Source organism: Erinaceus europaeus, chromosome 11 (genome assembly GCF_950295315.1).
Source record: "Erinaceus europaeus chromosome 11, mEriEur2.1, whole genome shotgun sequence".
In the NCBI taxonomy this organism is placed as follows: domain Eukaryota; kingdom Metazoa; phylum Chordata; class Mammalia; order Eulipotyphla; family Erinaceidae; genus Erinaceus; species Erinaceus europaeus.
The window spans coordinates 63,718,520-63,731,403 of NC_080172.1; the positions used below are offsets into that span (position 1 = coordinate 63,718,520).

The window sequence follows — 12,884 nt, forward strand, 5'->3', positions numbered from 1 at the left end:
TTTTTAAAAAATACTTATTTACTGTTGGATAGACACAGTGAAATTGAAAGGGAAGGGAAAGATAGAGAGAAGCACCTGAGCTTCACTACTTGTGAAACTTTCCTCTTACAGGTGGGGGCCAGGGGCTTGAGCTTGAGCCTTTTCCTTGTGCACTGTGATATGTGCGCTTAACCAGATTCACCATCACCTGGCCCCTTGATGAACTTTATCATCGTCTACTTATTGCTTTTAAGTCCAGTCAAAACTTAGGCAATTACTAGGGAATCATAAAATAATGACTAAACTAATAGAAAGGTTACTGTGCACATTTAAAGGATTAAAATATTAAACTTTAATTCCATATATTCTCTAGATTTGAGTATTTCTTTTTCTTATTCAGACTGAGTACTATGCAAGGGGATCTGTTCACACAATTTACCTTTTGAATGAACTTTTATTTATAGCTGAGATTCATCCCTTTAAAAGTAAGTGGTACCAGGTCTAGTCCCCAGCACACACCAGAACTGAGCAGTGCTCTGGGAAAAAAAGAAAGAAAATGAAACTGTGTTTATATAATATTGCACTTTTTTCCCTATTGTGTCAATTTTTTATGAGTTACTTTTTAGATGGTAGAATCTGCTTACTGAAATTTTTTTTTTTTTCAAAATTTGGATCTTCATGTTGCCTTCTGAATCTTTTAAAAGCTTTTTGAAGTTTCAAGTCTAATTTTGACACTAAGGAATAAAGTATTACTAACTTGATGAGGCATGTCTTGGTGACTAAAATTGTAACTGCTTTAACTTACTGGGACAAATCATAGCTGGCAGCTAGGCTTAAAGTTTAATCACGTCCAGCACGTAGTATCTTTTCTTGTCAGAGCTTGGTGTGTTAAATCATTCAACCGTCAGTATGTGGGTGTCTCCCTGTATGTGTAAACATTCTGAAATGAATTAATCTTTTTAGTGGTTCTTTGATTGAAAAAATTTCAAGTGCTTCTCTTTTTTTAAGACTAAGGTAAAGGAAAAACTCATTAATGCTTGGGACAGTTGTACTTAATATATTTTTAGAATTCAGACTGTTTCCTTTAGTAGAGCTGAGTTAAATGACTCTTTAGTAGCTTTATTCTAGTAGAGATTTTAGGAAGCTTCAACCTGAAAGTTTTTATTTCATGAGTCACAGGTAAGTAAAATATCATAGTCAAATATCTTTAAATGGGGTCATAACTTAATTTGATTGTCCAGATTTTCAGAATCAGTTATATCCTTCACTAAAAGTCATTTCTCTACAGAAGATCTTCATAGTCTGGAACAATGAGAGATAATCAGAATATAATAAGAATTTAAACAAATGAGATATACTTTGCTCTGGTAGCCAGGTTAAGAGCTTTTCAGTAAGACAAATTAAGAAGGGAGAAGCATAGGATGAGTTCTTTGCAACTGAGTTTCTGGATTTGATTTAAATTTTGCCAGCCAGATATGTTCATGTGAAATTTGTAAGGCAAAATTAGAGTAGTCTAGTCACTAACTTAGAAATATTGAGAAACAGGGCACATGGGATTCATGTTGATAGTGTTGTCATAGAGAAACATAGTTCTGGAGCTAAAAGAAAAAGTTTGTAGTCTTTGTGGTAACTTCCTGATTTTGATGATTGAATCATATTGACAGCTTCTTATCATGCTTACTTACTAGTTGTAGCAATAGTTACATGATTATGAAGTTTTGCATTTTTTGGTTACAAATGAATCAGTTGTTTTGGTGATCTGAGTAGTGCTTTGGAAAGCTTCATGAGTCCAAGAAAACAAAGCCTAGGACCCAATTCTTACTGAGAGCTCTTGGTAAAACATATTTTTGGGATTTGAATCATAAAAGGTTGTGCTATAGGAGGAGGAATGAATTGGAGGTAAACCAGCCTCAGATAAACTACAACCTAATTTCAAATCAAGATGGGCAAAATAATCAAGGACTATCCACTAGACAAAATGGATAGAACTGGAGGTGATAATGCTTATTGGCAGAACTCTCTTCCACATAAACTTTAAAGACATCTTCAATGAAACATATCCAATTACAAAGAAGACTAAGGCAAGCATAAACCTCTGGGACTACATCAAATCAAAAAGCTTCTGCACAGCAAAAGAAACACAGAATGGGAGAAGATCTTTACATGTCATACATCAGACAAGAGGCTGGTAACCAAAATATATAAAGAGCTTGCCAAACTCAACAACAAGATAACAAATAACCCCATCCAAAAATGGGGAGAGGACATGGACAGAATATTCATCACAGATGAGATCCAAAAGGCCGAGAAACCCATGAAAAAATGCTCCAAGTCTCTGACTGTCAGAGAAATGCAAATAAAGACAGCAGTGAGATACCACTTCACTCCTGTGAGAATGTCATACATCAGAAAAGGTAATAGCAGCAAATGCTGGAGAGGTTGTAGGGTCAAAGGAACCCTCCTACACTGCTGGTGGGAATGTAAATTTGTCCAGCCTCTATGGAGAATAGTCTGGAGAACTCTCAGAAGGCTAGAAATGGGCCTACCCTATGATCCTGCAGTTCCTCTCCTGGGGATATATCCTGAGGAACCCAATACACCCATCAAAAAAGATCTGTGTACACATATGTTCTTAGCAGCACAATTTGTAATAGCCAAAACCTGGAAGTAACCCAGGTGTCCAACAGCAGATGAGTGGCTGAGCAAGTTGTGACGATATATGAGAATACTACTCAGGTATAAAAAATGGTGGCTTCACTGTTTTCAGCCAATCTTGGATGGATCTTGAAAAATTCATGTTAAGTTAAATAAGTCAGAAACAGAAGGATGAATATGGGATGTTCTCACTCTCAGGCAGAAGTTGAAAAACAAGATCAGAAAAGAAAACACAAGTAGAACCTGAACTGGAATTGGCATGTTGCACCAAAGTAAAAGACTCTGGGGTGGTTGGGTGGGGAGAATACAGATCCAAGAAGGATGGCAGAGGACCTAGTGGGGGTTGTATTGTTAATATGGAAAACTGGGAAATGTTATGCATGTACAAACTATTGTATTTACTGTTGAATGTAAAACATTAATTCCCTAATGTGGGCCATTGGCTTGTATGATAGTTTTCCATCCTTTCACTTTGAATCTGTGTCTTGTTGAGTTAGGTGGCTGTCCTGTAGACAGCATATTGTTGGGCTGTGTTTTCTGATCCATCTTTCTATTCTGTCTTTTAATAGATGAATTCAAGCCATTGACATTTATTGACATCAAAGATTGAAGATACTTTAACATCATTCCTGTAGATTTTTAGAGTGTTCTGATATATGTCCTATTTATGGTGGTCTGACTGTTTATAGGAGACCTTTCATAACTTCTTTCAGGGCAGGCGTGGTGATAGTTGATTCTTTCAACTGTTGCTTGTCTGAGAAGGTTTTTATACCTCCATCTAGTCTGAATGACAGTCTAGAAGGATACAGTAGTCTTGGTTGAAAGCTTTTCTCATTGAGCACTCAATAGCTATCTTGCCATTCTCTTCTGGCCTGTAGTGTTTGTGTGGATAACTCTGCTGCTAATCTTAGGGGTTTTCTTCTGTAGGTGACTCTTTTTCTCTTACAGCTTTCAGGATCCTTTCTTTATCCATATTCCTTTCCATTCTAAATATGATGTGTCTTGGTGTCTTTACATCTGGTTTAATTCAATTTGGAATCCTCTGGGCATCTTGAACCTTTATGTCTTTGATGTTGTCTAGACTAGAGAAGTTCTCAGCTACTATGTCTTGAAGAATGCTTTCTTCCCCTACCTTCTTCCTCTGGTAAGCCAATATACACCTAAACAATGTGTATATTGTTTCTTTTGAAGTCATCCCATAGATCTCTGTTGTTTTCAGTATCTCTTAATCTCTTTTTGAGATCTCTGACTTCATTTGTAGTTGTCTGTAATTCATCCTTGATCTTGCTAATTCTGTTTTCAGCCTCACTGATTTTATTTTCTCTCCCCTCTACTGTTTTCTGTAGTTCATCTATTTTGTTGCCCTGTTCTGATACTGTTTTAGCTTGCTCGGATAGTTGTGTTCTTAGCTCAGCTATTTCAGCTTTCGGCTCTAATAACCTTGAAATAATTAGTGTTTTCTTCCAGAGTCTCATTTGTTATTTCTGCATTTCTGATGACAGTTCTTTCAAACTCTTTACTCACTCCTGTGATTATTTCCTTAACTAGTATTTGGATGTTGTCCTCAGTATTTTGTGGTTCAACCTTTGGGAGGCTTTTAGCTGGACTCTTGTCCTGGTTCATTTCTCCAATATTTCTTCCTGTTGGTTTAACCATTTTATATAGTATGTTATGAGGTCCCTCTCTCAATACTTGTCTAATTACTGATCACTCTTGTCTGGATTGACTTGTGTCTAAGCTACTTAAAGAGTTCACCTTTGTTGAAATTAACAGTTGTTTCAATATTATTTCAGTCTCTTGAGTTGGAATACAATGGCTGTTAAAACCTCTTTTGTTCTTTTTCTTCCTTGTAGGCTATGGGAGCCTGAGGGCTTTTAAACTATAAGTAGGCTTCTTAGCTTAATCACTCACTCTTGAACAAGAGATAAAGCAGGATGGGGAGAGATAGCACAGTGGTTATGCAAAGAGACTCTCACACCCCACAGATCCAAACCTCCCCGTTCAGTTCAGCTTCTCTGCCAAGCCAGGCAGCACTGCTGGGCCCTGTGAGTTTCTAAGCAAATCCTGTTTATAGTCCGTGGGTTCTGAGGCAATTTGTCACCATGTTCTCATCAAGAGAACAATGTGGAAAGGCTCCCACTATACAGCTGCATTGCTAGGCTATGGAGGTGTAGCTCTTCGGAGTTCCCCAGATGTCAGCACAGGGCCTCCCCCCTACTGCTCCACCCTCTGAGGGCAGTAGCAATGGAGACTCACAGTTGCATTTGATGAGTCCTATCCTCCCTTCAGCAGTCTTATTGTTGGTAAAACAGATTGGAGGTGATGCCTCAACTGGTAGACTGACTTGACTATATTACCAGCCACTCTATCTCTCCTTAGGCTCCTATCTGTCCACAAGCCACATGTGTTTGAACTTACTGTGATTTGGTGGGTTCCTGAAGTCATTCTAGTCCTGCCTTGTTGTGGTCCCAAGGGATCTTCTTTGTTTTTCCTAGTTGACCTGGGAGGGCAGAGGGGAGAAACACAGCTGCTGCTGCTGCTCTGTAGCCCCGCCTCTGGAATTCCCAAGAATGCTGATTTATAGAATTGTTGTTACAGGGTACAACTTAGTATTTCCCCCAAGTTAGGTGTTGGTATGTGAATTTTTCACTTTTTTTTTTTGCCTTCAGGGCTATTGCACCATGAATCTCCTGGAGGCCATATTTCCCCCCCTTTTGCTGCCCTTGTTATAGCCTTGTTGTAGTTATTATTGTTATTGTTGATGTCATTTGTTGTTGGATAGGACAGAGAAAAATGGAGAGAGGAGGGGAAGACAGGGGGAAAGGAAGACAGACACCTGCAGACGTGCTTTACCACCTGTGAAGCGACTCCCCTGCAGGTCGGGAGCTGGGACCTTGAACCGGGATCCTTACACTGGTCCTTGCACTTTGCGCCACGTGTGCTTAATCTGCTATGCCGCCGCCCGACCCCCTAACTTTTCACTTTTAGCCATCTTATTTATTAGTACTGAATGACTTTAGGGAAAAGTTTGAAATTACATTTTGTTCAAAGTTTAGTTCATTAGTTTTAACTGTATAGAGCACCTAGGAGTGTTTTTATATAATGATGGAAATACCATGAATCAAACAAATTTAGATAGAAGGAGTAATTTACTGAGGTAACTTTCCAACCAAATAAATTAGAATATTGCATGTTCAGAGTGATCTATTTTTTAAATTGCTACACATTTAGTGAGCCACCATAGGTAACCACTTTAAATCAGAATACAAATAAAAGTAAAAAGGGAGTCAGTTGGTAACACAGTGAGTTAAGCACATGTGGAGTAAGGTTCGGGCCCCCGGCTTTGCACCTACAGTGGAGTCGCTTCAGGCGGTGAAGCAGGTCTGTAGGTGTAGGTCTTTCTCTTCCCTCTCTGTCTTCCTCTCCTTCCTCCATTTCTCTCTGTCCTATCCAACAATAATGACATCAGTAACAGCAACAATAAAACAACATGGACAAAAAAAGGGAATAAATTTAAAAAAAGTAAAAAGAAAGTAAATACTGAAGAACGCATTTTTGAGAACATTAAAACCTGAAACTTCTTAGACAAACCCATTCTTAGGCCTGAATTTCAGGAACAGATAAGGTATTTAGTTGCATACAAATAGGCTTATTTGGAATATGAAGGTTAGAATTTTTCTTTTTCTTTATTAAGAACTTATTCATGAGAAAGATAGGAAGAGAGAGAGAGAACCAGGCATCACTCTGGTACATGTGCTGCCAGGGATTGAACTCGGGATCTCATGGTTGAGAATCCAATGCTTTATCCACTGCACTACCTCCCAGACTACAAGGTTAGCATTTCTGAAAAGAACTTTTGTTTTAATTTCTTAAATGATGGGTTTGTCTTTAAGCTTCTAAAAGCTGTGAATCATACCATGACTCTTAAGACTTTGATAGTGTCCTGAGGAGATTCTGTCTACCAGACAAGTGATATTTAACATGAACAATTCCATTACTAGAGACCTTAGTATATAGGATAGGAGTGCTTTGTTAATGTAACTGTGATTTATTGTTGACATGCCTATTTAATTTCATGTCCTTCAGATATCTGCATTTGAACTATATTTTGGAATTCATCTACACATAAAATGCCACCAGCAGTTGGAGGTCCAGTTGGATATACCCCCCCAGATGGAGGCTGGGGTTGGGCAGTGGTAATTGGAGCTTTTATTTCCATCGGCTTCTCGTATGCATTTGCCAAATCTATTACTGTGTTCTTTAAAGAAATTGAAGGTATATTCCATGCCACCACCAGTGAAGTGTCATGGATATCTTCCATCATGTTGGCTGTCATGTATGGTGGAGGTAAGTATACACAAAGGCCTACTGTTTTAATTTTAATCAAGCAGCTAAACCACTGTTATTAGGTAACTTTTAAAAATGTTTTATTTAGTATTTTGAAATGCCATTTCTTGTTTGTTAGCATCACATATTTTATTTTCATTAACAATGACATTTTTTTATTCCACTGTGGTATTCTGAAATAGAAATTTAAAAAAAACAGTAAAATTTCAAATTTTTTTGTTCTCTGCTAAACTCTTGATATAAAACCAGAAGTACAGATTTTTTTTAAAAAAATTGATGATAAAAATGAACACTATTCAGAATAGTTTAGTCTCAGATTATTGTGCTGGTAGAACTAAAGAACTGAATTGAGTTTTTCCTCCTTGTTCTTTGTGATGTTATATGTGCTAAAGGCATTTTTAGCTGTACCCTAAATTTAAAAGTTTTATTATTTCCCCCTTCCATGTTATTTGACTTATACAGAAATGTGACTAGTAAGCTGCCTACTTTACATCATTTAAGACACTATCATAAGGTGAGGGAATGATAGCTCAGCAGGTAGAGTGCATATTGTATGTATGTAAGGCCCTGAATTTGATTCCCAGTACCATGGACAGCACCAAAGGGACTACCGTGGATAATGGGAGTGGTTCTATGGTATATTTTCATTTAAATCTTAGTCTTTCCTTCATTCTGTCTAAATTTATAGAATTAAAAGTTGAATTGATCTGGAAATAACTCTCGGTGGTATCTCACATGCCCTGAGGTGCCATAAGCAGTATTTGAGGAGCAGAGATCTAGCTTAGTAGTGGAATGGGTGCTTTGCATGTGTTTGCATCCAGTACCATAAAAAGCAAAAAAAGTGCTGGAGAGGTAGCTCACCAGGTAGGGAAGTGTGTTGTTGTGTACATGGCATCAGTAGAACTTCTTTATGATGTGTCTCCTATTTCTCTGTCTCTCTTTTCTCTCAAAAGGTGGCCCAGAGTGCTAAAATAGTGCATGTACAACGTACCAACTCCACAAAGTCAAACAAAATACTTGTTTCACTTTGGAAAGTCAAATCAAAATTAGGCCATAGAAGTCAGAACCTACAGCAGTACTTAAATATATGTAACTGTTTAGTTAACAGACATTCTAAAGCCAAGTGTATATATTTATTGGGATTGACATTGTGTTAGCACATGAAACAGGAATAAGTAGCTACTTAAATAGGTTATTTCATAGCATAGAAGAAAACAGTAAATTGTTTGCCTTAGGATAAACTAGAGTGGAAAGGAAGACATACTTATCCATTGCATTTATATTTGTTTTTGCACCTTTTAAATTGAACATTGCCAGTTTTATCTCTCTTCAGTATTAAGAGCCAAATTTACAAGTAGGCTCAAAAAATAAAAAGGAAATTTGGACTTTAATTTTTAAGGGTTAATTTTGGAGACTTAATTCCACCTACCACAGTTTCTTATCATTATTTGACTGTGGTGACTTGAAGAAATTGATACAATTCTTGAGGTATTCCAGGTTGTCTACAACTAAGAACATTGTACATTTCAATTCTGAACTGCCAGAACTTGAGACACTGGCATTTTGCATCAAAAAGTAAGTGGTGTCAGTTGTGCTTAATTCCCCTTGACACCCTTTGAGGGAACAATTCCCTCTTTTGTCCTCATCCAGAAATAACTAGCACATTTCTCTGAATTTGTGTTATAATAGGCCTATAAACTGTACCTGTCTCTATTTTTAATGATACCTAATTGGGGCCATCTTTCCTATAATAACTTTGAAGACAAATGGTCTGTTTATCATAAGATTTGTGTGAATTTTTACTCGATTTGTTTTGATTGACTCCTAAGTAAAATGACTTTAAGAATAGTATTACCTTAACAACTGCTATCCTTTATTTACTTACTCTTTTGTTACCCTTGTTGTTTTCTTGTTGTAGTTATTATTGTTGTTGTTGTTGGATAGGACAGAGAGAAATGGAGAGAGGAGGGGAAGACAGAGGGGGAGAGAAAAAATAGACAACTACAGACTTGCTTCACCACCTGTGAAGTGACTCCCTTGCAAGTGGGGAGCCGGGGGCTTGAACCAGGATCCTTATGCCAGTCCTTGCGCTTTGTGCCACTTGTGCTTAACCCGCTAAGCTACTGCCTGACTCCCCTGCTATCCTTTAAATTTGCCTTTGGGCCACACTATGAACTGTTTTGAACTGTGAATACTTTTTTAAACTAGGGGAAGAAATCTATCTAGTTGTCTACTTTTGGTTTGTTTTGGTAAGTTAAAGTTTAAAATACTGTAAATTTGATAACACAAACCTCTACTTTACAGAGTCAATACTTTGATTTTTATGATATTGATCATATAAATCTGTTTCATGACTATATAGAAATTATTTCCAAACTAGCTATAACTTAATATTTTCATGAAGTGACTTTTAAGAGCCGGGTGGACGCACACGTGGTAGAGCACACACATTACAGTGTGCAAGGACCCAGGTTCAAGCCCCTTGTACCCACCTGCAGGGGGAAAGCTTCACAGACTGAAACACTACTGCAGGTGTTGCTGTCTCTCCTACCTCCTCTTTCCCTATCAATTTCTGTCTCTAACTAAAACAAGTAAATAAATTATTTACATATATAGATAATATCCTTAGTTAAGCCTCAAGTCTCCCCCCCAGCCTGTTTTTTTTATTTATTTAAAAATAGGAGACATTAACAAAACCATAGGATAAGAGGGGTACAACTCCACACAATTCCCACCACCAGTCTCCGTATCCCATCCCCTTCTCTGATAGCTTTCCTTTTTTTAAAATATATTTATTTATTTATTCCCTTTTGTTGCCCTTGTTGTAGTTATCGATATCATTGTTGGATAGGGCAGAGAGAAATGGAGAGAGATAGAGAAGATAGACGGGGAGAGAAAGATACCTGCAGACCTGCTTCACTGCTTGTGAAGTGACGCCCTTGCAGGTGGGGAGCTGGGGTCTGAAACCAGGTTCATTACGCCAGTCCTTGCACTTCGTGTCATGTGCACTTAATCTGCTACACCACCTCCCGACCCCCAGCTTTCCTATTCTTTATCCCTCTGGGAGTATGGACCCAAGGTCATTGTGGGATGCAGAAGGTGGAAGGTCTGGCTTCTGTAATTGCTTCCCCATGAACCTGGGCGTTAACTGGTTGATCCATACTTCCAACCTGCCTCTCTCTTTCCCTAGTAGGGTGGGGCTCTGGGGAAGCGGAGCTCCAGGACATATTGGTGGGGTCGTCTGTCCAGGGAAGTCTGGTCAGCATCATGCTAGCATCTGGGACGTGGTGGCTGAAAAGAGTTAACATACAAAACCAAACAAATTGTTGAGCAATCATGGACCTTAAAGGCTGGAATAGTGCAGATGAAGTGTTGGGGGGTCCTCCATTTTGTAGATAGCTAGTAGGCATATTTTAGTTATATTCCAAAGGGCCTGTGGTTATACTAGTTTTTTTGTTTGTTTTTTCTCTAAGCCTGAAATCTGATATGCAGGTGGATCTAAGTTATTGTCTGGGGAGGTGATGTCATGGTTGGAAAAGGGACAGAAAGCTGAATCAGGGAAGAGAGTAGCTTCCTAATATGGGAAAGGGGTATAAATATTGTTGACTGCCCTCAGCCTGTTCTTAACCCAATCTCTTAATACTTGGTCATCTGAAACAGGATAATACTAAGATACCCAAAGCTGTAATTCCTTCTTACTTACATTACATAACTTAAATGTCAGATCCCTGGGGTCAGAGCTTGAGTCCTTAATACTATAATTTTAAATAGTACTGCGAGAATGTTAGTAAATGTGGACATTTCTATAGTGCTTACAGACGTAGTCACCATGTGATCAACATTATGTTTTGACTGTGTATATTCTGTATATGTTTTAAAATATATACTTACTAAGTGTCAGTCCTGGTGATGTAATATAGAGCATATGACTAATAATGCTGTATTGCATATTTGAAAAGTTGCTGAGAGTATGATCTTAAAAGGAAAAATGTTTATGGTATGAATGTTAATTATACTAGTGGTGATCATTTCACAGTACATGCAGAATAGTATCATTATGTTACATTCCTAGAATAATTTATATGTCAATTTAAAAAAGTAAAGTAGAGCAGGAACAAAAAAAAAATCACTATCTTCTAAGGAGCCAAATTTAGAATAAACAAAACAGGATCAAAATTTACTGTACTGGTAGAAGAGAAACATAATTTATGTGTCTTGTGCTTTGTAACATATTTAGTTTTAGCAATACACAGTATGTAATGGTGACAACATGGACTAGATTTGAAACTCTACTCTTAAGAGCTTTGTGATTTTGCAAGTTCAAACATCAGTTTTTGTATTCTCTTTCCTGCTGATGCATTGCAGTAACCCTTTGTTATTTTCAGTCATTTACTTTAACCAGGCAGACAAATCAGAGAATCATGTACAATTCAGTCATTTGCACAAGACAGTACTCATGAAGTAGAAACATAGTATTTTATAAATGCATAAATGAATTTAGTGTCGTGTATAATCAACAAATATTATTAGTTGAAGAGATGTGTTCCAGCTTTAAACCACTATTTGCTTTGGATAAGAGCTTTTATTTTTAGAAAGGATTACTGGTAACACCTACTTGTAGCAAGTAAGAAGCCATATAATTTTTGTATTGAAAAAACTGAGATGTGAAGTATATACTGTTTTTCTTCCCAGGTTATAACACTTCACCTTTTACCTGGCTCCTTCTCTCTCTTGAAGAAAAATGATTTTTTTATGTGTATATATTTTTTTTACTGAGGAAATTTGGTTTTTTTTTTGTTTTTTTGCCTCCAGAGTTATCACTGGGGCTCTATGCCTGCACTATGAACCCACTTTTCCTGGAGGACATTTTTCCCACTTTCGTTGTCTTTGTTGTTGCCATTGATATTGTTGGATAGGACAGAGAGATCAAGAGAGGAGAGAAAAGACACCTGCACACCTGCTTCATTCCTTTTTTTTTTTTGCACCTTGATGGTTATGGTGCCTACTCCTGGGGGCGATTTTTCCCATTTTGTTGCCCTTGTTTATTGTTGTCGTTGTTATTGCTGTCATTGTTGTTAGAACAGAGAGAAATTGAGAGAGGAGGGGAAGACAGGGAGGAGAGAGACACCTGCAGGCCTGCTTCACCACTTGTAAAGAGATCCCTCTGTAGGTCGGGAGCCGGGATCTTGAACTGGGATTCTTAACGCTGGTCCTGTGCGATTAACCTGCTGCGCTACTGCCTGACCCCTGGAAATTTGTTTTTCATTTTGTTTATTATTTTATTTTGCCTCCAGGTTTATCACTGGAGCTTGGTGCTGGCATTACGAATCCACTGTTCCTGACAGCCATTTTTTTTCCTATTTTATTGTATAGGACAGAGAGAAATTGAGAGGAGGGAGGAGAGGGAGACACCTGCATACACCTGCTTCACCACTTGTGAAGCAACCTCCCTGAAAGTGGGGAGCCAGGGGCTCAAACCAAGATCCTTGCTCGGGTCCCTGCCTGCACTTCATATTATGCACTTAATCCAGTGCACCACTGCGTGAAATCTGGTTTTCTTAAATGATAACTATACCCTATCCCTTTGAACTCTTAGGCCCAAGGATATTTTCACTATTATTTTCTTCTTTATTTATCATCACTGGGCTTCACTGCTCCAGGCTGACTTATTCAGATAGAAAGATGCTACAGCACTGAAGCAATTGGAGCTGGGCTCAAGCCTGGGTTGTACTCATGACAAAACAAACACACTACCCAAGTGAACTATCTTGCTGGCTCTTGACCCTTATGTCATTTAATCTTGTACTATAAACATTTTTTTTCATTCTGTTAGTACTATTGGAGAGTAGTATAGTGAGAACCAGATTAACTCTAGTAGACAATTCATTCCAAAACTTGAAACA

The 12,884-nt window shown here is 38.0% G+C and overlaps 1 protein-coding gene across 1 annotated transcript in view; it reads left to right on the top strand.

The window, feature by feature from the left end:
- The window catches only part of SLC16A1 (solute carrier family 16 member 1), a 32,256-nt gene that overhangs the window by 10,907 nt on the left and 8,465 nt on the right, over positions 1-12,884 (top strand). The window contains exon 2 of the mRNA XM_007530196.3: positions 6,721-6,981. Coding sequence (XP_007530258.1) covers positions 6,765-6,981 — 217 coding nt within the window. The 5' untranslated portion in view covers positions 6,721-6,764. The remainder of the gene's footprint in view (positions 1-6,720; positions 6,982-12,884) is intronic.